This window comes from Salvelinus sp. IW2-2015, linkage group LG18 (assembly GCF_002910315.2).
Source record: "Salvelinus sp. IW2-2015 linkage group LG18, ASM291031v2, whole genome shotgun sequence".
NCBI lineage: Eukaryota > Metazoa > Chordata > Actinopteri > Salmoniformes > Salmonidae > Salvelinus > Salvelinus sp. IW2-2015.
Genome location: NC_036858.1, coordinates 279,604 through 307,115, shown reverse-complemented (window position 1 = coordinate 307,115; position 27,512 = coordinate 279,604). Strand labels below are relative to the sequence as shown.

General features: G+C 41.1%; 3 protein-coding genes across 4 annotated transcripts in view; 1 reads left to right on the top strand and 2 right to left on the bottom strand.

The window, feature by feature from the left end:
* Window positions 1-132: 132 nt before the first annotated feature.
* dnaaf10 (dynein axonemal assembly factor 10) lies at window positions 133-13,369 on the bottom strand. The gene is made up of 8 exons (XM_024008109.2): window positions 12,988-13,369; window positions 12,487-12,587; window positions 11,860-11,990; window positions 8,771-8,872; window positions 8,403-8,518; window positions 4,767-4,901; window positions 1,574-1,671; window positions 133-1,137 (listed from the first exon to the last, which is right to left on the bottom strand). Exons 1-8 carry the CDS (start codon window positions 13,171-13,173, stop codon window positions 930-932), a joined length of 1,077 nt encoding a protein of 358 aa, XP_023863877.1. The 5' UTR covers window positions 13,174-13,369; the 3' UTR covers window positions 133-929.
* A 140-nt stretch (window positions 13,370-13,509) lies between these two features.
* On the top strand, window positions 13,510-19,062 carry pno1 (partner of NOB1 homolog). Its single transcript, XM_024008110.2, has 7 exons — window positions 13,510-13,842; window positions 14,223-14,372; window positions 14,461-14,544; window positions 16,033-16,093; window positions 16,648-16,765; window positions 16,887-16,957; window positions 18,567-19,062. Exons 1-7 carry the CDS (start codon window positions 13,642-13,644, stop codon window positions 18,632-18,634), a joined length of 753 nt encoding a protein of 250 aa, XP_023863878.1. The 5' UTR covers window positions 13,510-13,641; the 3' UTR covers window positions 18,635-19,062.
* Window positions 19,063-19,180: 118 nt separating this feature from the next.
* The window catches only part of LOC111978195 (calcineurin subunit B type 1), a 43,571-nt gene continuing 35,239 nt past the window's right edge, over window positions 19,181-27,512 (bottom strand). Inside the window, exons 3-7 of one of the 2 annotated variants that reach the window (XR_002879119.3) lie at window positions 25,304-25,480; window positions 23,765-23,824; window positions 23,330-23,514; window positions 21,133-21,934; window positions 19,181-20,989 (exon numbers count right to left, since the gene is read on the bottom strand). Coding sequence is in view for 1 of the 2 variants with exons in the window: in XM_024008111.3 (XP_023863879.1) it covers window positions 21,887-21,934; window positions 23,330-23,514; window positions 23,765-23,824; window positions 25,304-25,480 (470 nt within the window). In the remaining variant the exon portion in view is untranslated. Of the gene's footprint in view, window positions 21,935-23,329; window positions 23,515-23,764; window positions 23,825-25,303; window positions 25,481-27,512 lie in introns of both variants that reach the window. The other variant, XM_024008111.3, reaches the window with a different exon arrangement.

The window sequence follows — 27,512 nt, the reverse complement described above, 5'->3', positions numbered from 1 at the left end:
TATTATCCCCAGCACAAGTTGCACCTGTGTAATGATCATGCTGTTTAATCAGCTTCTTCATATGCCACACCTGTCAGGTAGATGGATTATCTTGGTAGATGAGAAATGATCACTAACAGGGATGGAAACAAATTAGCATTTGGAACATTTCTGCAAGCTTTTATTTCAGCTCATGAAACATGGTACCTTTACAACACTTCACATGTACATTTAGATCACAGACTTGAGTATTAAAATTCCAAAGCAATAAGACAATACTAGTTTTCTCAAAAAGGCCATTTTAATCTGTAACGAGTCATCCCCAGTAGGGTGTTTTATAACAAAGTCACAGTAAGAACATTTGTAGGCAAAACTGGAGGCATGTGCCAATCAAACACACCCTGTCTAGCAAAAGATAAAGACCACAAGCATTTTTCTCAAGCAGCAAAATATGCTAACTTCAGTTAGCAAAGCATTTTGTTCAGAGTATCAACCTGCCATTAGAAACATAGGCTACACRTGGTTTGAACAGGAGAAAGGATGGCTGGAGGGATGGAAGAGAGAAAAACAAAGGATATTGAGTTCCACAAAATCCGCTGTGTGACTCAATAGAAACTGTTTGATGAGACGAGAGAGGGAGGGTGACTGGAGATAGAGAGAGGGACACTAGAGAGAGTGAGAGAGCGAGCTTCTACTGAATTACAAGGAGGAGTGTTTCTCACTGCCATCCATAGAGGCACCCTGGGTATTCTGTTAGTCATTTTAACTTAGAATAGCAGGCCTTGAAGATAGATAGCTAGTTGGGTCACAGTCCTGCTGGGGTTCACCTCTTCCTCACCGACATTACTTTGCTAATCATACATCTGCTTCTGATGTACCCTCTTCACCATCTGGGGGGGGGATGCAAAACTGAGCCAAGATCAGAGTCTAGGGGTACTCCACCGTACACCTCACACACGGTTGAGCTTGGTCACGATGAGGACGCGGACGGACTGGTCAAAGGCGGAGCAGACGCACAGACCCTGCTTGTCGGGGCTCCAGTCCAGGCTGGCGATTGGCTGGGTGGACAGAGTGACGTTCTGCAGCAGGGTGACAGTGCCGGCCACGCCCATGTCCACCTCATCTGAGTCCTTCTTACTTCTCTGAGCCGGGTATTCGCTGTTAACAGGACAAAGAGAGTAAATCCTCTGAGCAGGGTATTCACTGTTAACAGGACAGAAGACAGTAAATCCTATGAGCCGGGTATTCACTGTTAACAGGACAAAGGCAGCGTGAATCAAGGATGCATCTACACACTAGTCTAGACTCATTCAGGGATAAATCCTACATGTAACTTGAGATAAAAGCGCATAACTCAGACTTTGACATACAGTACATCATGCACTGATGCCAATTATGCATGTTAATCTCAAGTTAGGATTCAGACCACACACTGTACCAGCCGTGTCCCTCCAAAACCAGGAGTGAAGAGCATTGATTTAGAGTCTGAACTACCCATGTTTGATGTTAGTTTACCATTATAGAGACATGTTTCTGAGGTTATGGGTTGAAATCCATTTGACCAAGTTAGTGGAGAATCGATAAAGTTACTTACTATTTCCATAGATGAAGGTTTCCAGCTCCCCCTGCTGTCATAAAGATGTCTCTGTTCTGGGGCAGATGTCTCACTTGCCAGATCGTCGATTTATGGGCCTGGGATGAAATGGAAAGAATCCATTACATACAAAACAATGTGCTAATCCTCTTAAGGATTAGCYCCCTTTTTWAAAATKTTCACCTAACATGACATAMCMAAATCTAACTGCCTGTAGCTCAGGCCCTGAAGCAAGGATATGCATTTTCTTGGTACCATTTGAAAGGAAACACTGAAGTGTATGGAAATGTGAAAGGAATGTAGTATAATAACACAATAGATCTGGTAAAAGACACAACAAAAAAAAAACGTTATTTTGTATATATATTTTTTTACAATCAAAGGCCATAATGTATTATTCCAGGTGCAATTTAGATTTTGGCCACTAGATGGCATCAGTGTATGTGCAAAGTTTTAGACTGATCCAATAAACCATTGCATTTCTGTTCAAAATGTTGTATCAAGACTGCCTAAATGTGCCTAATTTGTTTATTAATAACTATGTTCAAAATTGTGCACTCTCCTCAAACAATAGCATGGTATTCTTTCACTGTAATAGCTACTGTAAATTGGACAGTGCAGTTAGATTAACAAGAATWTAAGCTTTCTGCCAATATCAGATATGTCTATGTCCTGGGAAATTTTCTTGTTACTTACAACCTCTTGCTAATCGCATTAGCCTACGTTAGCTCAACCGTCCCGTGGAAGGGACACCAATCCCGAAGAATTAAACATTTTTAAAATGGATATTGCAAGCAGAGAAATATAATTCATAGAATGGGATTTGCATTCAAGTTAGTGGGTGGTCATTCTATTTCTGTGATTGCAAGTTCAAACCAAAAGGTCTAGTAGCATATATWCAGCCAAAGGTCGGTAAAATCCCATGTCGGTGGCAGATGTACAACCCAACAAATTTGATTAGGGGAAGAGGCATGAAACTAGAAACAACTCAACAATCGGAGTGGATTGAAAAACACTCCCAACCTTCAAATCCCATCCAAAATGAGATTAGATATATTTATGTGCCGACTGTTGATCGCTCAATGAACAACACAAATATTTTAAAAGAGGTATGGAGGCAAAGTCCTCTCTGATYTCCCTAAAACACCAGACGAACGGAGTCAGGGCCGCGTCACAAATGGTACCCTAATCCCTAAAAGTGCACTACTTTTGACCAGGGCCCAAAGGGCTCCGGTTAAAATTATGCTTTGGTGGGTGTATTATATTTGTCCTATTTCATTCATGTGCTAGTGTGTATTAATATGCATGTGTGAATTGGAAATGTTTTTTCCTAAAAAAATACCACAGAAATTGCACATCCCAACTCTCCCTGTGACAGACACCCTTGGAGCCGGGTCATGGCCAGGGTTTGACCCTGGAGTAATTGGGGTTAAGTGTCTTGCTCAAAGGCACATCCACAGATTTTTCACCTTGTCGGGTCCTGGATTCGAACTAGCAACCTTTCGGTTACAGGCCCAACGCTCGAACCGCAAGACTACCCATAGATCTTTGGTCAAACCGCAAGGCTACCCACAGAGGTCAAAGGTTTTCTCAGGTCAAAAGTAGTGCACTATATAGTGGAAAGAGTGCAATTTGGGACACAACTATGGGCCGGATTCACAAAACATATACGTATACATATGTTTTTTCGTAAGAAGTTTCTTATGGAAAAAAAATAAGTTCATAAGAGTGCAATTCCTCAACATGTTCTTAGGAATTCATAGTTTTCTTTGGAACTTCGTAAATATATATATTTTTTAAAGAACTTTGTAAATATCTTATGTTGCATTGCCATTAGTGATGTGATTGAAACCAATGAATAGGCCTATGTGACAGGAATGATAGGATTTGGCCCACTATAACASTGTTGATATTTCCATTTATTTATCTGCTTTATGTCTCGAGAATATATMTTTTTAGTTGGCTTGTGAACCCTTTATACACAAAAACAAAATGTTATTTTTCATACATTATAGCCATCAAACTAGCTATATCAAAACCAGAAATGGATAACCAAGGAATGCGCAATAAAAACTTCAGCAAAAAAGAGCTTGAAGTGATGGTGGAGGAAATAGCAGCCAGTAAAATGTTGCTGTTGAGGAGACTTGATAACTGCGGGGGTCACTGCAGAGACCAAAAAGAGAAGAAGGACGAGAGTGGCCGAGTCTGTCTCGGCCGTTGGGGTATGGCAAGGGACAGTGAAAAGAAAAGTAGTCTGATGTCAAGTCGGCTGCTAAGAAGAATGGAGCTGAGAGAAGCAGGGAGTTGAAGACTGGAGGGGGGTATCCACCATTCATGTGGACCAGCTGGAGGAGAAGATGTTGTCCATGATAAGAGAGATGGTGGTAGAGAGACTGCGCGACCGCTAAGTTAGTTAGCTACTAGTAGCTAGCTAACGCGTAATGACATTAGCCAACATAGCTAACAACATTAACGTTAGATAAGTTAGCCAAGTACTTCTTTGGAAATTAACGTGCTAACGCTAGCTATTTAACACTTAAGAAAATGGTAATATATTGTTAATGACTAACTAGATAATGCGYGTTTAATTCGCTTTCTTGTTGTATTTAACTGTCCGGTAGCCAACTGTGTCTGTGGCAGTGTGGCGTAAGAAAATGTTCATGGTTACAAAAGTATCCAGATGTCACAAGACAAGGGTTTAGCTGTCCTAAAGTTAAGTACATTTCCAAGAAGAAATCCTAAAGCYTTATTTTCAAGAATCTCATTTTGTATTTTTCTTAGGAACAGTCATAGGAAAAAAACTTAAGAACATTTCCAATAACTTTGAGGAAGAGCAACTTTGCTTAACTTTCTTCACACGTCTATAGTTAAGGAGAAAAATGACAGTTAAGACATTTCTTCTTAAGGTTTTGTGAATCTAAGCCCAGGGCTTTAATGCAAGTTTGTCAAGTGTGTTTTCATTTCATGGAGGAACGATTGAAAAAGCCACACTCTCCACCTGCCTTATGTGATCTTTGGCATGCAGCTTCATGGACATGAGCATGTAAGAAAAACATGGCCGCCACACAGATCCAGTTGTGAAAACTTTTTAAAATAATTATCTCTCCCCATCCGTAACCACAACTGACTCACCACCACCAGGGGATGAAAAATAACCTTTGACACTTTTTCCGCCTTCTATTSGGCTAATTACCTTTTCGGAAACAGAGTCGAAGCCCTTGGTGGGGTGCTGGGTCCTCATGTCAAAGACGTGGAATTTCCCCTCCAACGAAGTGGCCACTAGCTTGTTCATGTTGATATCCTTCCTGTCAAACTCCACGTGGCATACCTGCCGGACAGTAATCAAAGAAGACAACAATCAGGCACTGAGTCCCTGGAGTGGACAGCCGAGCCATCCTAGACAAATGACCTCAGTAGAACTAACTTCAGCTCCTGGCACTGAGACATGACCTCAGCAGAACTAACTTCAGCTCCTGGCAGAGACAAATGACCTCAGTAGAACTTTTTACTCATCAATCTACACACAATACCCCACAATTACAAAGCAAAAACAGGTTTTTAGAATTGTTTGCAAATGTATAAAAATAAATAGCGGAAATATCACATTTATACAAGTATTTAGACCCTTTACTCAGTACTTTGTTGAAGCACTTCTGGCAGTGATTACAGCCTCGAGTGTTCTTGGGTATGACAGTACAAGCTTGGCACATCTGTATTTGGGGAGTTTCTCCCATTCTGCTCTGCAGATCCTCTCAAGCTCTTTCAGGTTAGATGGGGAGCGTTGCTGCACAGCTATTTTCAGGTCTGTCCAGAGATGTTGGATCGGGTTCAAGTCCGGGCACTGGCTGGGCCAATCAAGGACATTCAGAGACTTGTCCCGAAGTCACTCCTGTGTTGTCTTGGCTGTGTGCTTAGGGTTGTTCTGTTGGAAGGTGAACCTTCGCTCCAGTCGGAGGTCCTGAGCAGGTTTTCATCAAGGATCTCTGTACTTTTCTCCGTTCATCTTTCCATCCATCCTGACTAGTCTCCCAGTCCTTGCCACTGAAAAACATCCCCACAGTATGATGCCACCACCACGCTTCACTGTAGGGATGGTGCCAGGTTTCCTCCAGATGTGACTCTTGGCATTCAGGCCAAAGAGTTCAATCTTGGTTTTATCAGASCAGAGAATCTTGGTTCTCATGATCTGAGAGTCCTTAGGTGGCTTTTGGCAAACTCCAAGTGGGCTGTCATGTGCCTTTTACTGAGGAGTGGCTTCCATTTGGCCACTCTACCATAAAGACCTGATTGGTGGAGTGCTACAGAGATGGTTGTCCATCTGGAAGGTTCTCCCATCTCCACAGAGGAACTCTGGAGCTCTGTCCGGTTCTTGGTCACCTCTCCCTCGATTGCTCAGTTTGGTCAGCTCTAGGAAGAGTCTTGGTGGTTCCAAACTTCTTCCATTTAAGAATGATGGAGGACACTGTGTTCTTGGGGACCTTCAATGCTGCAGGAATATTTTGGTACCCTTCCCCAGATCCTGTCTCGGAGCTCTAGAACAATTCCTTTGACCTCATGGCTTGGTTTTTGCTCTGACATGCACTGTCAACTGTGGGACCCTATATAGACAGGTGTGTGTCTTTCCAAATCATGTCCAATCAATTGAATTTACCACAGGTGGACTCCAATCAAGTTGTAGAAACATCTCAAGGATGATCAATGGAAACTGGATGCACCTTAGCTTAATTTTTGAGTCTCATCGCAAAGGATCTGAATACCTATGTAAATAAGGTATTTATTTTTAATACATTTGCAAAAATGTCTAAACCTGTTTTCGCTTTGTCATTATGGGGTGTTGTGTGTCGATTTGACGAGGATTTGTTTTTTCTCTCATCCATTTTAGAATAAGGCTGTAACGTAACAAAATGTGGGAAAAGTCAAGGGGTCTGAATACTTTCTGAATGGACTGTATGGGGAATTGGAAATTATGAAGACAATTACATTGACAGAAGCTATCTACCCCCTAAAACACACAACATGGAAGGTCATTGTGCTCCATTACTGTGTGCATCAGTGTATTGCAGGGTAATGATAGTGAACATATTGTATACTAAAAGACTATTAATWTAAAAGTACAGTTTTAATAAGTGTATTGAAGTGAAATGATAGTATGTGTAAAGCATACGTACAGATGTACTATTCTAGTATATCTCGTATCTGAAGTAAGTTCTGTTAATTTGTACTGTATTTAAGTATACATGTAATTTATTAAAAATGTACTTTTTCGTCGCTTGGGTCTCAGTGTTGAAAGGGGGAAAAAATGGGCCCTTGTAGAATACAGAGATGTATAAGAGCATGAAACACTACATACACACTACATTATCCAGGAAAAACATTTAAAAATGTCCAACGTAGAGGTAGAAATTAGGCTTGGGCGCTATACTGGGGTATTTTGATTTTCAATAGCATTAAAACTATTTATCTTCATGTTTACTATATTTTAATGTTCATTTTGACTTTTTAAGTCAATACCTGCACTCAGCTTGTGCACTGGGTTATGAGATTGCCTTCATTTGGCCTGTTACATGATTTTTCATTCTGAAACTTACCGGTTGTCCCCAGTCACATGTTGTTTTGTTTACAATGACGAGAGACCGGAGCCTCGTGAGTTATTCACCGTTGTGCAGCACGTGCCAGGTGACCTAGTTACTGTATGGAATTTACAACTAAATGTTTGCCAACTAGATATCTTATAACTATTAAGTTAACTGTCTAAAATGTGCTAAATGCTCTGCAGTTGTACATTTGGTTTATCTTGCTATGTGGTTAGCTTCTTGCAAAATCAGAGGGGAAAACTGAACTAGCTGTTATTGGCAGAGAGGTTTGGAACTCATTGTTATTGGTCTACTAAACAATCCAAAACTCCCGCCTATTCAAACAGGCTGATTAGAAGGTCCAGTGTAGATTGTATTTTCAACCAGCAACTATCGGGAAATAAGACTGATGAACATTTTTCACATTTTTCCAGGTGTTAGTTACATCCGCTGTTGTACAATATGATACAAAACACAGAAAGAACTGAATTTTGACTGCACTGGACCTTTAATGTATCTAAAGGTCGGCTGTTCATAGTCACCGTATGAAGGGTTAGGTTGTTACTGTGTCAATATCGATAGGACCAAAAAGCAGGTATAGATCACCACTACCATATCATTCTCCAGACATATAGGACTGGTTTCCTGGACACAGATTAAAGGCTCTATTCAGTCTGTAAAGCTGAAACGTTACAGATTCCGTGATGTAAAGGTAATTTCCGATTTGAGCCGACATATGCAGCGTTTACCCTGAATGCAGTCTCCGCTAAAGCGGGAACATTACCTTTAAATTTCAATCACGCTGTAAAGCTGAACCTCCTGGATGCGGATAGAACAGAACCTAATCATTCTTCTCAACTAAAATCCCCATTGAAAGTGCATTTCTGAATAGAACTGGSTTTAAAGGGACAGTGTGAGATTTTAGTTGAGAAGAAGGCTTAATCTGTGTCCAGGAAGCCAGCCCTACTTTCTATTTACCCAGAGTCAAATTAACTCATTGATAACATTTTTATGTCTCTGTATCCACTATGAAGGAGGTTGTAAGTAGTTTTGTGAGCTGTTGCTAACTAGCGTTAGCACAATAACTGGAGGTATACAGGTACTGCTAGCACACTGCACGCCTAGACATAAAATTGGTACCTATCAGTTAATCAGACTTTGGGTAAATAGAAAAAGACCTTAATTGCCAAAATCTTGCACTTTCCCTTTAATCTGGGTGCAGGAAACCGGCCATTGGTATCTTCAGTTGGCCTCACCCCATTTTTAATGTTGGTTTCCCACCGGAGAGACATGTTCCTGAGGTCAAACAGCTTGATGTCTCCGTTGTCGTATCCAGCACACACACAGCGGTCCTGGTCGTTGAAGGCGTGGCCTGGAAAAGAAATGGTCAAACGGACCTTAGACGGGTTAACTGATCACTATGATGGGATTTTAAAATGTAGTAACTTGAACATTTAGGACCTATGCTTTGCTAAGTTCTGTAAGCGAAGGACAACATGAGATCTATTAATTCTGCAGCCCAATGCAGATTTGAGATGAGCGCAGGTGAGTGAAGTGACAGCATGGGACGCAACATGGGAAACCATGGGTTACCATTATGCTAGCATTTTTCTCTCATATGTACCAAAAGCTACGGTCCAGCAGTCTCTCTTGGCCTCCCCCTCCCCTGGCTCCATGTTAGCCACAGGTGAGTCCTTCTGTCTGGGGTCCCACACCTTCACTGTCCCTGGAAGACAGAAAACAGACAGCAGGGATAACATTAAACACATATTATGATGCCTCACGTAAGATGCCRGCTTTGCAGGACTGTTTTGAGAATACAGATTGGAACATGTTAAAAGATTCATCCATCCAGTACTCGTTCATCAACACTGAGGAATACACAAGCAACTGACAAAATAAAGGAAACACTTGAGTAAAAGCCAGATGCAAGTACAGTACCAGCCAAAAGTTTGGACACACCTACTCATTCCAGGGTTTTCTTTATTTTTAACTATTTTCTACATTGTAGAATAATAGTGAAGACATCAAAACTATGAAATAACACATGAAATCAGGTAGCAACCAAATATATATTTTATATTTGAGATTCTTCAATGTAGCCACCRTTTGCCTTGATGACAGCTTTGCACACTCTTGGCATTCTCTCAACCAGCTTCATGAGGTAGTAACCTGAAATGCATTTCAATTATGAGGTGTGCCTTGTTAAAAGAACAGCTCAAATACGCAAAGAGAAACGACAGTCCATCATTACTTTTAGACATGAAGGTAAATCAATCCGGAAAATGTCAAGAACTTTTAAAGTTTCTTTAAGTGCAGTCGCAAAAACCATCACGCGCTATGATGAAACTGGCTCTCATGAGGACCACCACAGGAAAGGAAGACCCAGAGTTACCTCTGCTGCAGAGGATAAGTTCATTAGAGTTACCAGCCTCAGACATTGCAGCCCAAATATTTGCTTCAGAGTTCAAGTAATAGACACATCTCAACATCAACTGTTCAGAGGAGACTGTGTGAATCAGGCCTTCATGGTCAAAATTCTGCAAAGAAACCACTACTAAAGGAYACCAATAATAAGAAGAGACTTGCTTGGGCCAAGAAACACGAGCAACGGACATTAGACCGGTGGAAATCTCTTCTTTGGTCTGATGAGTCCAAATTTAATATTTTTCGTTCCAACCGCTGTGTCTTTGTGAGACGCTGAGTAGGTGTCAGACGGTATCGGAGCATGAGGTCTGATACCAACAGGTTCAGTGACAGTTTATGTCTACAAGCCATCAGACTGCTGAGCACTTGAACTGGACTGACCACCTGCACATACCCACACACACAGTATACAGTTATACTACATCACAACTGTTGCTACCAGACTCTTATTTATTATTGTTAAACACTGGACAACTTAAATACTGTGCAATTTAAACATTCCCTCAAAACATGTGTACAGTGCCTTCAGAAAATATTCWCACCTCTTGACTTTTTCCCACATTTTGTTGTTACAGCCTGAATTTAAAATAGATTAAAGAGAGTACATCTCTCTTTTCAATGTTCTACACACACACACAATACCCCATAATGTCAAAGTGGAATTTTGTATTTTCAAAACATTTACAAATTAATTACAAATTAAAAGCTGAAATGTTTTGAGTCAATAAGTATTCAACCGCTTTGTTATGGAATGCCTAAATAAGTTTAGGAGTAAAACTTTATTTAACAAGTCACATAAGTTGCATGGACTCACTGTGTGCAATAATTGTGTTTAACATGATTTTTGAATAACTACCTAATCTCTGTACCCCACACATACAATTATCCCCTCTGTCAAGCAGTGAATTTCTAACACAGATTCAACCACGAAGGCCTGGGAGGTTTTCCAATGCCTCACAAAGAAGGGCAACTATTGGTCAGTGAGTAAAAAAACAAAAACCTTCTGACATTGAATATCCCTTTGAGCATGGTGAAGTTATTAATTACACTTTGGATGGTGTATCAATACACTTAGTCACTACAAAGATACAAGCGTCCTCCCTAACTCAGTTGCCGGAGAGGAAGGAAACCGCTCATGGATTTCACCATGAGGCCAATGGTGACGTTAAAACAGTTAAGTAAAACTGCAAAAAATGTGGCAAAGAAATTAACTTTATGTCCTGAATACAAAGCATTATGTTTGGGGCAAATCAAAACACATCACTGAGTACCACTCCATATACTTTCCAGCATGGTGGTGGCTGCATCATGTTATAGGTATGCTTGTCGTCGGCAAGGACTAGGGAGTTTTTTTATGATAAAAAGAAACGGAATAGAGCTAAGCACAGGCAAAATCCTAGAGGAAAACATGGTTCAGTCTGCTTTCCAACTGACACTGGGAGAAAAATTCACCTTTCAGCAGGAAAATAACCTAAAACACAAGGCCAAATATACACTGGAGTTGCTTACCAAGACGACATTGAATGTTCCTGAGTAACCAAGTTACATTTTTTACTTAAATCGCCTTAAATCTATGGCAAGACTAGAAAATGGCTGTCTAGCAATGATCAACCACCAACTTGACAGAGCTTGAAGACTTTTAAAAATATTGTACAATCCAGGTGTGCAAAGCTCTTAGAGACTTACCCAGAAAGACTCACAGCTGTAATCGCTGCCAAAGGTGATTCTAACACGTATTGACTCTGGGGGTTAAATACTTATCTAATCAAGATGAGTTATTATTATTATATATTTTTTTTTTTTTAACAAATGTTAGGATTTTTCTTCCAGTTTGACATTAAAGTATTTTGTGTAGATCGTTGACCAACCAAAAATGACAATTTAATCAATTTTAATCCCTCTTTGTAACACAACAAAATGTGGAAAAATTCAAGGGGTGTAAATAATTTCTGTACTATAAATTGTGCCTTCCTGTATTATATTTATGCTAAAATGTTTATTCTATTCTACTGAGCCATTTACTTGTTGGTATTCTTATCTTTTATTATTTCTTATTGTTGTTGGGTTGTCGAGAAGGAACCTGCGTGAAAGCATTTAGTTGGACGGTGTACACTGTACACCATGTGTATCCTGTACTTGAAACTAAAACTCAGTTGATGTTATTGCATTTATGACTTCTGTCTGTATTCTCTCTTCTACTACAGCATCCTACGAGTGCTTGCCTAAGAATCCTAGCCACACCCTCAGGATTAAAGTCATCTTAAAAAATATATATATAATAATTACCATCTCTGCTCCCAGTCACGATCTCGGGGGCCCCGTCACCGATCCCCAGGCCCCCGACACCATCTATGCTGTTCACGATCTCCTTGTGGGCCTTCACAGAGTACACAGACACATCGGGCATCTCCAGGTTCCTACAGACAGACAGACAGACACATCATGCACCTATATATATGTTATCATCTACACACACACACACACACATATATATATATATATATAGCCATATTATTTGTATTCAGTATTCACTGTGTATTTATTCCTTGTGTCACTATTTCTATTTAGTTTTTATCTCATCATTGTTAGAAAGGACCCGTAAGTAAACATTTCACTGTTTGTCACATGCTTTGTAGACAACATGTATAGACTAACAGCATTTAATTTGACTTAACAGACACATAGCCTGATCCCAGATCTGTTAATGCTGTATAGCCACCATCTCCTATGTGGTCGCAAAGGAGTTGGCTAGTACAAACAGACCTGGGACCAGGCGTCTGGACACGCTGTTACCAATGTCTTTATTAGGGATAGCTTTTATGATGTATAGCAGCACATGCTGGTGGTAGGGTAAATCTATTTGACAAGACATGTGATATGTCTTTTCAGATAGTTGGTAAATAAATAGGCTACCATATATTGAGATTTCCGTCAAAGTCCCCAGTTGCTATATGTCTTTGTTGTAGAGAGCTGGCCCCGAATGTCCCACACTTGATGGGCTTTGCTTTCTCGATCTGTGAAAGATAACAGGACATTGTTATGCTTGTCCATTACTGAAATTCATTAGATGGATTGCCTCAAAAAGGGTACTCTCTTGTCTTTGGGAAACAGGGGTCCAAATAGTTCTCGCTAGGGTCCAAACGAATGCAACGGATAACAACATGAACATGCATGGTTGCTATTCGTGTATGTTTGTTTTTGACATGGCACTGTTAACAACAGTAACAACCAATCTAGCTACAATCGCTGCTGCAGTATCACAGACGGACAGGGGTCCTTGTGTTACTAGTTGCTATGGTAACAAAAGGTAACCGAACGACTTTTCTAGAACAAACTAGAACGCTAACGTACCTAGCTAGCTAAAAGCTTGAACTAGCTCGAAAACAAAAGCACAAACAATACAAAATTAGCTACCTCTTTTATGAGTTTAACCTCTCCATGTTCCACCTCGTATATTTGCATCACTCCGGTGCCCCTTGCATAGTTTCCCAGACAGACAAACTTTGCACTACAAGGAATCCATTTGCTGTCAAACACTGTGTAGTTCAAACTTCTCTGAACGTGAGCTATAATTTGTGGCTTCTCAAATGGCGTCGACATTTCTTCCCTGGAATGACAATAACGACGATGAAAATGTTACGAGCGCTAATAATGAAAAATATATAGGTTTTCTGACATTAATACAATAGCAAGCTTATTTTTTGGTTCGGCAACTTGTCAACACGATTTTGTAGCAAAACGAACGACATGGAAGGCCATATAAAGTGCTGCCTACATTTTAGCCGGATGAAAAATAGCAAAGACAATATATTTGTTGAATACTTGTGAATGTCGTTATATTTTCCAAAACATTACATACTATTCCCTAGCAGCCATTAATATATATATATATATAATGCCATATAAACATGTGTTTTTTTTAAATCCATACAGAATTATACACTGCACTCAGGCGCATGTTGAACAGACTTTGGGTCCTTTCAAAAACACGGGAACAACCTCGTGTATAACTTCATGTACCTCTCCTAACATTTTTGCTTTATTTACWGTTAAAAAACGAAATTCGTTATGGACACTGATAATAATCCAACAACGGAGGTAGTTGCTACTACTATGGACAGTGAAGACACAACAGAAGCGTTCGTAAAGGTGAAATCAAAGAAGACATCGAAGCGAAAACGCGAGATGGATGGAGTCGATATGGAGGCACAGGACTCCGTAGCATGCAAGCGGCCTCAGTTTCCACCCATTTCAGGCGACAAACTTAAGGTAAAGTAAATCCAACATTTTTATATATGACTACATATTTCTTACTGAATTATTACACTTAGCTTGAACTTTGCCTGTTAGGGTAGAACATTTTCTCGTCCCGTGTAAAGGTCTGAGTCTTGCACATGCGCAATGTCACGCTATGGCTATGATTATTCTTACTGCCTAAAAGGAAGCCTTTAGCCCGCACTAATATTAAGTGTCACTGTCTCAGACTACATTATAGTCAGCCAGTGCGGTTTTCTTCTAGTSTAGGCTACACAACAATGTCATGAAACTGTTGAAGCTACCAATAGACACAATCTGCACATACCACTGTGAGAAGTTGCGATGACAATTCTAACATTTTCACTGTCATTTTTTTTGTCTCCTTGTTTCAGGGTGGTTCTGATGAGATGCGTAAGGTGGCTGTCCCGGCCCACAGGTATACCCCTCTGAAGGAGAACTGGCTGAAGATATTCACACCCATCGTCGAGAACCTACAGCTCCAAGTCAGATTCAACCTCAAAACCAGAAATGTGGAAATTAAAGTAAGTGCAATGAGATTCCCTGAGCGATTTTTATTTGTATTGGTGTCTAGAAAGTAGGCCTTTAATACGAACGTGTCTTTCATTTCAGACATGTAAAGACACACAGGACATTGGCTCTCTCACGAGAGCTGCAGACTTCGTCCGAGCCTTCGTTCTGGGATTCCAGGTTGAGGTAAGCAGCAGCACCTTCTGGTAAAGGAAGGCATTATCATGTTGGGGTGATGAAATGAGAAGGATCCAGTCATCCAGCAGCACCTTCTGGTAAAGAAGGCATTATCATGTTGGGGTGATGAAATGAGAAGGATCCAGTCATCCAGCAGCACCTTCTGGTAAAGGAAGGCATTATCATGTTGGGGTGATGAAATGAGAAGGATCCAGTCATCCAGCAGCACCTTCTGGTAAAGGAAGGATTATCATGTTGGGGTGTGATGAAATGAGAAGGATCCAGTCATCCAGGCAGCACTTCTGGTAAAGGAAGGCATTATCTTGTTGGGGTGATGAAATGAGAAGGATCCAGTCATCCAGCAGCACCTTCTGGTAAAGGAAGGCATTACATGTTGGGTGTATGAAATGAGAAGGATCCAGTCATCCAGCAGACGAGAGGTCATGTTGGGTGATTGAGGGTTCGCAGCACCTTCTGGTAAAGGAAGGCATTATCATGTTGGGTGTGATGAAATGAGAAGGATCCAGTCATCCAGCAGCACCTTCTGGTAAAGGAAGGCATTATCATGTTGGGGTGATGAAATGAGAAGGATCCAGTCATCCAGCAGCACCTTCTGGTAAAGGAGAGAGGCTTGATCTGTTGTTGGGTGGATGAAATGAGAAGGTCCAGTCATCCAGCAGCACTTCTGGTAAAGGAAGGCATTATTTGTTGGGTGATGAAATGAGAAGGATCCAGTCATCCAGCAGCACCTTCTGGTAAAGGAAGGCATTATCATGTTGGGGTGATGAAATGAGAAGGATCTCAGTCATCCCAGCAGGCAGCAGGCAGTGGCATGATTAGCAGAAGCCAGCCTCCTGGTAAAGGAAGGGCATTAGATCATGTTGGGGTGATGAAATGAGAAGGTCCAGATTCAATTTGGTCAATAGGGCGCTATTTGGGGCTGGACCTGCAAGCAAACCACGTCTGGTAAAGGAAAGCATATCATGTTGGGGTGATAGAAATGAGAAGGATTCCAGTCATCCAGGCAGCACACTACTATCTCTGCTCTATATTGACATAGTGAGAATTACAGGGGCCATACTCCTCGCTTTCAAGTCAAATATGTTTAAAGGGATAGTGAGAGATTGTGGATACGTTTTTCTATGTACCCAGAGTCAGATTAACTCATGGATACCATTTGTCACTGCGTGGAGTTTGAAGGCAGTTTCGTGAGCCATTGCTAACTAGCATTAGCGCAATGCCTGGAAGTCTACCAGAACCTCTAGCATGCAGTAGTCTTTACTCTAAACATGCTGACTATGCCTAAAGCATMATGTCTATTGAGAATACAACCCCACTGTTTATCATGTAAAAKGAATCTGACACCTTGTCTCTCTTTCCCTTGGGAGGCCTCTAAAGTTTAGTCGAAATATAGGCTATTAATTAACCTTAACGTCTATTGACAATACAACTCCCCTGTTCTGTTGAATCTAAACAACACCTTGTCTGTCTCCCCAGGATGCCCTTGCTCTCGTCAGATTGGATGAACTTTTCCTAGAAACCTTTGATGTCACAGATGGTAACTAAGGGCCTGCCTGGCAGCACTGTTATGCTCTACCTTTACAACCTACAATATTTGTAGTCAGGAATGGATTATGGGCACTGGCCAGCCAGGCTTGTAAACCACGATGTGTACTTGCCCTGGTGACATTCTGTGCCATGCGATATTTGAAAAGACAACATTTCACTAGTCTTCGGGCTAGTTAGGCACACTTTCTACTAGCCCGGTCTGAAAAGTACTAGCCTTGGGCTAGTGTGTTATCTTAATTCATCCCTGCTTGTAGTATGCAAGCTCTTTTCACTATTAAGTGCACATTTTTCACTGACTGTCTTGGTTCTTTCAATTAATWGTTTTTATTGTCAGTAAAACCAGTCTTATTGTCTACCTTTTTAATATTTTGTGCCCCGGGACTACAGATGAAAACTAGCCAGCTGGCTAAATATGGCACATTTCCATAACTTTTGATATATTTACATTGTCACTATCAAATAAATAAACTATGCACGGTCTCTGCCCATACTAAGTGCGTTAACTTTTTCTCACCGTACTAATTTTTTCTGTTTCGTTGGCAGTAAAACCACTGAAAGGAGACCATTTGTCCAGAGCTATTGGGAGGATAGCAGGGAAAGGAGGCAAAACAAAATTCACCATTGAAAATGTGACCAAGACCAGGATTGTTCTGGCAGACTCGTGAGTAGTGCTATGGCCCCATGTTATGACGTAATAGTTAGAATTCTAGGTCTACATTCAAAGACTATTATTTATGGTTTCATCATGACCTTTTTTTGTTGGTGTCTTTAATATTTTACAGAAAAGTACACATATTAGGATCTTTCCAGAATATTAAGATGGCACGGACAGCGATATGCAACCTCATCTTAGGTAAGACTGAAAGAGATGTGGAAGTCAGTAGAGTGGTGGTGAGGAAGGGGAGTATACCGTGTCCGGAAGCGACACCATTCATTTTTCAGGTTTCACTCATATGTCTTCTTAAGCTTTGTTTTACTATTGACAGTTACAGCTGATTTCGGGATTGAATATCGATTGGATCACCTTAAATATACGTCATCTGATTTGTTTCTCTGAATTGTTTCATCAAACTTATCGCCACCAGTTCCTGATATTAGGGCATACAAACTGTCTCCTGAATTATCTTAAGTGCGCATGTGCACCCGGCTGGGCTCACAAGCGAACTAGACCCGAGSTTGTTTTCCCTGGCTAAACTAGCTGGATAGCTAAACTATGCTAGTTTTCGTCCTCATTGCCAAACTTCATAAATACCGCATCCTCAACTGCAAAACTCCTTTACTATTATGCAACTAAGAAATGAGCTGGAAAGAAACTTAAATTATTTGTTTTGTTGTATAGTCATGAATGGTTTGAAATATCTGTCGTAAGACGACGGTGGAGAAGGTTTTCATTGCTACTTACCTCGGATACAAGTTCAGTTTTGAGATCCATTGGTGTCGGATTAGCTGGATGTTTCTGACTGGTCTTGGAACTGATAACGTGCAGACTCTCCCCGCTTGGCTCCATGGGATATGTAGTCATTTTGCCAACACATCCAGATATGTACAGTCTTGTACCCTTAACCTTTTTTAAACTGACTATCGTATTTGTTAAATAAATCAGACGTTTATTAATATAATGAGTAATCCAGGAATGTCATGAGTTAATTGACAAGAGAAAGCAGCAACTCTACCGCGCGCCAATGACTAAATTACTTCCAGACACGAAGGGTCGGCGGCGCTTCTCCACACCACTCTATTGGCCATGTGAATTTGTCATATAATCACGTCTCACCATTGCCCAAGTCCCGTGTATTAAAATGGGAAGTGTTTTAGGAAATGCCACCGTGTTATTAGAGCATGGTGCTTGTAATGCCAGGATTGTGGGTTCGATTCCCAGGTCACCCATATGAATAGTGTATGCGAAGATAACTGTGGCTTTGAGTAAAAGCATCTGYTAAATAGCATATTATATACAGTACCAGTCAAAAGTTTGGACACCTACTCATTCCATTTTTTTATTTTTATTTTTACTATTTTCTACATTTTAGAATAATAGTGAAGACATCAAAACTATGAAGTAACACATATGGAATCATGTAGTAATTCTTGCCATATGGACTTGGTCTTTTACCAAATAGGGCTATCTTCTATCCACCCCTACCCTTTCACAACAACTGATTGGCTCAAATGCATTAAGGAAAGAAATTCCACAAATAAACTTAAACATGCACACCTATTAATTGAAATGCATTCCAGGTGACTACCTCGTGAAGCTGGTTGAGAGAATGCAGAATATAAAATATATTTTGATTTGTTTAACACTTTTTTTGGTTACTACATGATTTCATAGTTTCTGATGTCTTCACTATTATTCTACAATGTAGAAAAAAATAAAGAAAAACCCTTGAATGAGTAGGTGTGTCCAAACTTTTGACTGTTACTATTTTATTGATATTATACATGTCTATTTCCCCATACAGGAAGTCCCCCTTCTAAGGTGTACGGTAACATCAGGGTCGTGGCCAGCAGGACAGCAGAGAGATTCTAAAAGTCACACATGGATTTATATTCTCGTCGCCTGATGTAAGTCAGGTATTCACCAAGATTCTGATCTTAGACCAATTTTGCCTTTTTAAAACACAAGGTAATATGGATGGGTGGACCTGGTCCTAGATCAGCACTCCTGAGACGCTTTTTGGATGTGGGCCCTTGCCTGACATCTTCCAGGACTTTTGTTGTTGAAGCTGGACATTTTGACCTGGGAGGTGTCTACCTGCCTTCGACATCTGGACTGGTCTGTCTCTTTCCACAGGGGATATTTGCATGAAAATGATTTGCCCCTTTTTCCTAATTGTCTTTTGGATTTCAATAAAATCTTATTGTTTGAATCTGAACCTAAAAATATTTGGAGGCCAACAATTAATTGTTACAAAGTGAAAATTTGAGTTACTGTAAATAAAAATTCAGAAACCCTAATGTGAAACTGTTTAGTTTTCTGTGAGACTAAAGTGCCAAATTGACAGTAGGGAGAATGACCCACCGGGGAAACAGTGAATGACCCACCGGGGAAACAGTGACCACACACAACTCGTACTTAAAATGTTTCAAAGTGTGTTTATTTTTTTCATACAATATCAAGTTTCCAACAGTCCCACAGCATCAGATGCAGCATGCAGAGAAAGGGGAAAATAACTATTAATCAAACTTAACCGTTTCAGTTTCCACACAAACTAAAAAGCACCGAGTCCCCTTCAGAGAAAGTAGTACTTGCAGAACTAAAGTCTGAACTATATAGATGACGGAAAGGAAAGCTTCTATACAAAACAGTGCAGAGTACAGTGAGTGGCAGTTGACTTTGGGACCAGAAGCATCATCTCGCTGATCGGGGGGGGGGGTACAAAGTTAACGTGTAGTTCCAGTTTGTTTGGATTACTGCTCATAATGTGAACATTTAACAAAGTTGGACAAAATCCATTTATGTTTCCCAGTAGATTATTAAATATCATTATTACTGACCTCACCATTCACGTGTTTAACGAGGATTATTTAAATGGATCATCTACATGCACAAGGAAAATCATCATGCAAACATAGGAGGCCCAAGCAAAGCCACTTGTACAGTGCCCTATATGATGAACTTATTTTGACCTGAGCTATGGGCCCTGGTTAAAAAGTAGTACACTATATAGGGAGCAGGGAGGCATTTGAGACGTCTCCAAACCAACTATCGTATCATTAAAATGCAACCCGCCGCCATTTTGTTAATTATTTTCTCGGGATGCCCATTTCACCTTAAATTGCGGTTTGGTTAAACTTGTGTCATTCTCCCTACTGTGAATACCACGTAGGGAGAGGACCGATGAAGCGATCGTGATAGGTTCTTAAATCTTCACTCTCAAATGTACAGTATTCCTATTTATCATGTCAAAAGCTTACGAGTAACTCCATTGTTGCATTAGAAAGAACCCTGTATTCTAACTGCACTATTCATGGGGTGTTTTAACATTGCCTGCTGCAGCCTCTACTGAGATGAGCAAACATTGACCTAATATACAGTTAATATGCTGCCTGCAGTTGAGTCTCGATAACTCACTGACATTCATTAAATCTTTCTCATCTCAATATTTTAGGATATTCCTCAGTTCAAAATAAAATACAAATACATGGTCCATGTTAAGAGATTTTTTTTTCAACTTGAGTGATCAAGCTGTACAATATCCTTTAATTCATTCAATTGTACACAAGGTGCAACGGAACATTTGACTTAATCCCAAGACACACACACGGAGGTTAGAACAGGGGACTCTGCCATACTACGGCGCCCGTGGAGCAGTTGCTGTGGGGGGGGGTTAAGGGTCTTGCTCAAGGGTACAACGGCAGGTTATGCCATCTAGGATTTGACACCAGCAGCAACCCTCTGGTTACCAGCTCACTTCCCTCCAGATTTTTCCCGTCAGACCCGGGATTCAAACTAGCAACCCTCCGGTTGCTGGCTCGCCTCTGACTGCTAGGCTACCTGCCGCCCAYTTACTTTACATTGGGGGATTGTCATATGGTTCAACGTAAAAACGTGTCGTTAAAGTAAGTAAAATACAAATAAGTATGCAAAGACATCACTTTCTTGGCATCTATCTCTACGTTTAGAATAATAATCTCAAAGTATAAACATATATAAATAAAACATCCTATCCTAAGCTTCCAACAGGTATTGTATATTTAATGTGATCAGAAGCTTAATTGATCTAATCCAACCTGCTCAAGAGTCAAATGGTTGAATTGATCTAATCCAACCTGCTCAAGAGTCAAATGGTTGAATTGATCTAATCCAACCTGCTCAAGAGTCAGGCTTAATTGATCTAATCCAACCTGCTCAAGTCAAATGGTTTAATTGATCTAATCCAACCTGCTCAAGAGTCAGGTTTAATTGATCTAATCCAACCTGCTCAAGAGTCAGGTTTAATTGATCTAATCCAACCTGCTCAAGAGTCAGGTTTAATTGATCTAATCCAACTGCTCAAGTAAATGGTTTAATTGATCTAATCCAACCTGCTCAGGAGTCAAATGGTTTAATTGATCTAATCCAACCTGCTCAGGAGTCAAATGTCTTAATTTATCTAATCCAACCTGCTCAAGAGTCAAATGGTTTAATTGATCTAATCCAACCTGCTCAAGAGTCAAATGGTTTAATTGATCTAATCCAACCTGCTCAAGAGTCAGGCTTAATTGATCTAATCCAACCTGCTCAAGAGTCAAATAATTGACTGATGATGCAGCGAGCGTTTGACTCATCAAAGCCCATCACTGACAGCAATGGTGGATACTTAATAATAACAATACGATATGTCCTGGTTGGCACTTTATACCCTACGTTTTGAATTGTAACCGAAATCAAGTATATTATTTAAACGCAACATCTCAGATAATGACACATTTCCCCACAAAATAAACATTATAGATATACTTGTCTATATAAAAAAAAAAGAGACCAGAACAAAAATAAATATTTAAAAAAAATTACATTACAAAATATAATCAAGCCAACCTTTCCCCTCCCTCCCTCAAACTGGGATGCTCTTACAAACGAGAATAGCTGTCCTTCAGGTTATTGAGAGGATCGGAGTTCAATAACACAACTAAATTGGCTTCGCGAAGCTTGTGGCCTGTTTAGAAAAAAAGTAGCTTCACGGGGAGAGAGAATACTTCCATTGAAATACACAAAGTGTTTGCCAGACGTCTTGAGCAGATCTTCAGAGACCGATGGAGAAGAAAGCGAGGGAGAGAGAGGAGCGGAGGGACAGGCTCACACGTCTACCACCATCTTTTTGTGTATGTCAAGGCCACCCACCACCTAGGAGAAGAGAGAAGGAACAGAACCAAATAGATCTTATTCCAATTCTAGAGTAAAAGCAGGCTGGAACACATTGATTCTTAATGCTATTGGCTAAATTAGCAGAATTCAAAATCATGCAACATGATTCCAACTAAGAGAGGCAACTTAACACTAGTATAACTACAGTATCCTGTTAACCCCTTGATACTAGTATAACTACAGTATCGTGTTAACCCCTTAATACTAGTATAACTACAGTATCGTGTTAACCCCTTAATATTAGTATAACTACATTGTCCTTTTAACCCCTTAATACTAGTATAACTACAGTATCCTGTTAACCCCTTGTCTTTTCTGTAATACTGTCTTACACTCTCAGCTATTTTAATGAATGAGTCTCTTCAAATGAAGTCACACAATCCCTTCACAACAACCTTGGGCTGCTCCAGCACAAACCAATTATAACMATGGTCCAACATTGTGACTTGTCCTGAAGGTAATACTCCCACAAGAACAGTGTTTCAGTTCAAGACTCTAGGAGCAGTGGTTTACAACCTGTTCAGACAATTATTTTTGATAAATCTAATTAAATACAAATTWAAAAAATTATTCCAAAGAAAATAACAGTTGGGAGTATTAATTGTATTATAAGCAATTTGACATTACTTTTCGAAATTCAAATTGTTTATAATAATAATAATAATAAGCCTGTAATTTGTTACATTCACTGCTAAAATGTACAACATTTTACTGCCAATGGTGGTCCTCGAGAGCTTTTCACGGTGATTTGGTGGTCCCCGGAACGGAAAAGTTTGGGAACCGCTGCCTTAGAGAAATATGTGCCAAATATAGCTTATTCAGAAGAGTGAAACAGAATACAGAACTTTCATAGTGAAATGGGCTAGAATCATGCTTTATACATAACATTACCCTCCACTGAATAAGCCCTCTGGTGTGATAGAGCTGGGTAGGAGAAGCCATCAACCATAACAGCTCTCCAGAACTGGAGTGACCCCCCAATAGGGTTGCACAATTCTGGAAAATGTCCTCTGCGTGCAGTATGAAGGAAGTTGGAGGTAGTTTCGTGAGCCAATGCTAACTGGCTAAAGTCTACAGGTACGGTAGCATCTTGCCGTATCCTTTTAACCCCCCCGCCACCCACGAGCCCCAGATGTCCCCCGCCACCCACGACCCCAGTTCCCCAGCCACCCACGACCCCAGCCACCCACGACCCCAGTTCCCCAGCCACCCCCGACCCCAGTCCCCCGCCTCCCACGACCCCAGTTCCCCCGCCACCCACGACCCCAGTTCCCCAGCCACCCACGACCCCAGTTCCTCCGCCACCCACGACCCCAGTTCCTCCTCCGCCACCCACGACTCTAGTTCCCCCGCCACCCACGACCCCAGACTTACTAAGCAGAACTCTTCGAAGGATATCCTGCCGTCTCCGTCCTTGTCTGCGTTGATGATGGTCTTGTCCACGATCTGCTGGAGCTGTGTGTCCTTCAGGTTGTTTCCTACCATCATCTTCAGCACCTGGAAGAGCTCCCCGTTGGAGATGTAGCCATCCTTGTCCATGTCGTAGATCCGGAAGGCGACTAGAGGGGGGGGTCAGGGGGGGAGAGAAACGTGGAAGGATGTGTAGGTAAGTCAGCGATCCTGAACACAGACCTTTTGGTTTTGTATTTTGGAGAAAGCCTCATTGATGCTATCAGGCATTCTGTTTCTACTTTGGCAAGTGGGGGACAGGGGATGGGTTTTGTCTTTGTAGATCAGATTATTTAACTGTGTGGTGAGAGGTGTATAGATGTAGGATGTAATGGAGATGGAGTAGATTTGTCTACTTACACCGAAGCTTTGACTCCTTGTCCCCCTTGACACTGAACTGTGAGACTCCCTCGATGAATTCTGATGGGGKGGGAGAGATGGTTTAGAGTCAGACATTATTTGACTTCTTATACTGTACGCAATAATTTTATATAAATCGGAGTGATCAAATACACTACTTATGCATTCATAAGTTCAATCAAAATCTCAGTAGCAAACTACTACAATCCATACTTAGGGCTATTTTCAATCAGCCCCTTTTCCTCTATGCAACTTTTWAAGGCAATGTTTTCGCGGAGACCGCATTCACGTTAAACGATGGATATGTCGGCTCAATCGGAAATGATCTTTAAAAATGTAAATCGTGCTGTATATCCGGATGGAATCTAGGCTATCTACTCCTGACTGTCCTGTGTTAAAAGTGTTACTACTGTCTCTGCAGGTACTGTTAGGCAGAGCAGAGTACACCGAGAGAAACACTGGAAGTCTAAACCAGTCCAGGCCAAAGTCCCAACCGCTCTCCCTGGTCATCGAGATCCTTTTGTTAATCATGCAATGTGATTAAAGGCCCAATGCAGCCATTTTATATCAATATAAACTAATTTCTGGGTAACAACTAAGTATCTTACTCTAATGATTTCCATTAAATTGTGCAAAAATAGCTATTTCTCAAGTAAGATTCTTGCTAGGACTGTCTGGTAGTGGTCTGAGTGGGGAGGGGAAAACTGAGAACTAGATGTTATTGGCAGAGAGGTTCAGATGGTAGTGGTCTGAGTGGGGAGGGGAAAACTGAGAACTAGATGTTATTGGCAGAGAGGTTCAGAACTCTCTTTGTTATTGGTCTATTAATGAATTTACTGCACGGTGATATGGAAACCTGCTGATTAGAAGGTCCTGTGTAGATTGTATTTTCAACCAACAACTATCAGGAAGCAGGATCAATGAGTTAGCCAGCTAATAAATATAGATATTCTGGTTAATTAAGAAAGCTAAACTTAGATATGTGTGTGTTTGGTTGTTGAGTCAATGAGACAATGCCCATATCAAGCTTTTCTTTCTAAAAAAAAATACAAAGTTATTTCAGACAATTCATTTTCTGGACAGCTCATTGATCCTGGTTTGTATTATACCCCTCTAGTGTAGGCCACCATGTACTGTGCTGGGACATTCTCAGACAGGAGGACAATAGATCTGTTTACCAAAACTGATGTCCCTGATATTATTGTCCTTGATTTCAGCAAATGAGCTTAAATTCAAAGACATGGTTGGTCCCAAGCATTTATTCACCAGTAAAAATTGTCATACACAATGGTATAGGCAAAAGCACAAACAGATCTAGGACCAGGCTATGGAAGGAGACACCAGATCTGGGACCAGGCTATAGAAGGAGACACCAGATCTGGGACCAGGCTATAGAAGGGGACAACAGATCTGGGACCAGGCTATAGAAGGAGACAACAGATCTGGGACCAGGCTATAGAAGGAGACAACAGATCTGGGACCAGGCTATAGAAGGAGACAACAGATCTGGGACCAGGCTACTCTTGCGCTCTGGCTTACCCTTGAAGTCCACCTCTCCGTTTCCATCGGTGTCGAAGATGTCGATGACCCTCTGGACCAGCGGGTTCTGCTGGAGTTCTGGCAGGGACATGAACTCCTCCACGCTAAGGGATCCAGAGTTATCTAGGTCCAGTTTCTTAAACCTCTTTCCCAGACGCTTAATCTCATCAGCATCGACTGGAGGGGACAGAGAGAGAGAGAGACGAGAAAAAAGAGACCGACAGACAGATAGGAGAAAAGAGAGAGCGAGACAGGAGAAAAGAGAGAGAGCGAGACAGGAGAAAAGAGAGAGMGMGASASGAGAAAAGAGAGACCGACAGACAGATAGGAGAAAAGAGAGAGCGAGACAGGAGAAAAGAGAGAGAGCGAGACAGGAGAAAAGAGAGGGATCATGAACAAAATTACATGAGTAGAGACGTTACATTTTGGTAATTATTTAACACACACTTATCCAGAGCGACTTCCAGTCAGTGTATTCAACCAACGTAGGCAAGACAACCACATACAGTATCACAGTCATTGCAAGTAAAAACCTTTGTCATTAAAAGTAGCCGTCAGCTTACCTAGATATCCTGGAATATAGACACGCAACACATTAACACATACACGGGTAGATCTATGCAGGTAGGCACCCAGCAAACCCTGTACCCACACACATGGGTCTAATGTGGTCTAATGACGATATGTAGGCGAGGACTACTCTCTTCCTCCCCACCTACACAGACCCGACACGGCAACAGACCTGACACGGCAACAGTGCCTTTAAAACACAGGCGGGGGAAAAAAACAAAAGATCAAGTTAACTACACAAACAATGCCTGAAATCTTCCAGTTGAGTGAACTTACATCTGTTGTTGGCCATGTCGATGTGGGTAGTACAAACAGCCCTAGCTGTCCCCGTCCCCGAGGAGAGCTTGTTGCCCCGTGCCTTGTGAGCTCCTGCCATTACAGAGAGTACTGATCCCACCTAGTTTCTGTTGTCCCCTCTCACAGTAGCATTGGGTAAGCCTTGTAATAACATAGATACTAACTACAATATAAGCTTATTCAGACACGCCATGATCACGTGAACCGGTCTACTGCCCCTCCCCCTCCCTCCCCCCACAATACTACTCTAATCTGTACTACCGATAGTCAGATATAGCTATTCATCTTTAGACAAACCTCACAGAATGGAGAGAGAGGAGGGGGGGAGTTCAACTGAGAGGGAGGGTAGTAAAGAGAGAGAGAGAGGAGGGGGGGAGTTCAACTGAGAGGGAGGGTAGTAAAGAGAGAGAGAGGAGAGAGAACAGAGAGACTTAGCTGTTGCAGAAAGCTATGATCCAGAGAGAAATGGAATGAGTGTGAGAGAAAGGGAGAGAGAGATGTGTGTGTGTGTGTGTGCATTTTGGGTTGGACGACGCCACCGTGCATTAGCCTGATGACTAAACAGAAGCTAGAGGGATGACTGTGTGAGTGGTATACGAGTATAGAGGCAGCAGTTGCTGTAGACACTTCACAGCCTGATCTCCGGGGAACAAATCTGCCTTGTGCCATCTGTCTCTCACTACTTTTTCTTAGAGAAGGATATATTGACAATGTGCTAACTTACATTTGTTTTAGTCCTAATGAAAGTGGTTAACTAGATTGCAGTACACAGATACAGTAGATTATGTTATGATATTTCTGTGTGTGGGACTGAACCCAATGTCTGAGATTATCCCCTAATGCAGGGCTATTCACATATTCCTGTTCTACCTGATAATTAAGTGGTTTTTCAAGTTATGTAACTTTCAAAATACAGAAATCATCTCCGTATGATGCTGTGTTTTACATCACATGATGCTGTGCTTTACATCACATGATGCTGTGTTTTACATCACATGATGCTGTGTTTTACATCACATGATGCTGTGTTTTACATCACATGCTGCTGTGTTTTACATCACATGCTGCTGTGTTTTACATCACATGCTGCTGTGCTTTACATCACATGATGCTGTGCTTTACATCACACGATGCTGTGCTTTACATCACACGATGCTGTGCTTTACATCACATGATGCTGTGCTTTACATCACATGATGCTGTGCTTTACATCATGATGCAAAATGCATCATACAGGGATGATTCTTAAATTTGAAAAGTTACATAACTTTTAAACTTGATTGCTGACATTAGTAGGGGCGGCAGTAGGCTAGTGTTGAGAGTTGTGGGCCAGTAACTAAAA

What these genes read in the sequence shown, in the direction of transcription:
- dnaaf10 (XM_024008109.2), bottom strand. Translation starts at nt 13,173, where the DNA reads ATGTCGACGCCATTTGAGAAGCCACAAATTATAGCTCACGTTCAGAGA. An exon ending in AGGTTAAACTCATAAAAGAG is followed by an intron (nt 12,588 to 12,987) that starts GTAGCTAATTTT and finishes TATCTTTCACAG; the next exon opens with ATCGAGAAAGCAAAGCCCAT. An exon ending in AACCTTCATCTATGGAAATA is followed by an intron (nt 1,138 to 1,573) that starts GTAAGTAACTTT and finishes TCCTGTTAACAG; the next exon opens with CGAATACCCGGCTCAGAGAA.
- pno1 (XM_024008110.2), top strand. Translation starts at nt 13,642, where the DNA reads ATGGACACTGATAATAATCCAACAACGGAGGTAGTTGCTACTACTATG. An exon ending in TTCTGGGATTCCAGGTTGAG is followed by an intron (nt 14,545 to 16,032) that starts GTAAGCAGCAGC and finishes CTGTCTCCCCAG; the next exon opens with GATGCCCTTGCTCTCGTCAG. An exon ending in AGGATTGTTCTGGCAGACTC is followed by an intron (nt 16,766 to 16,886) that starts GTGAGTAGTGCT and finishes AATATTTTACAG; the next exon opens with AAAAGTACACATATTAGGAT.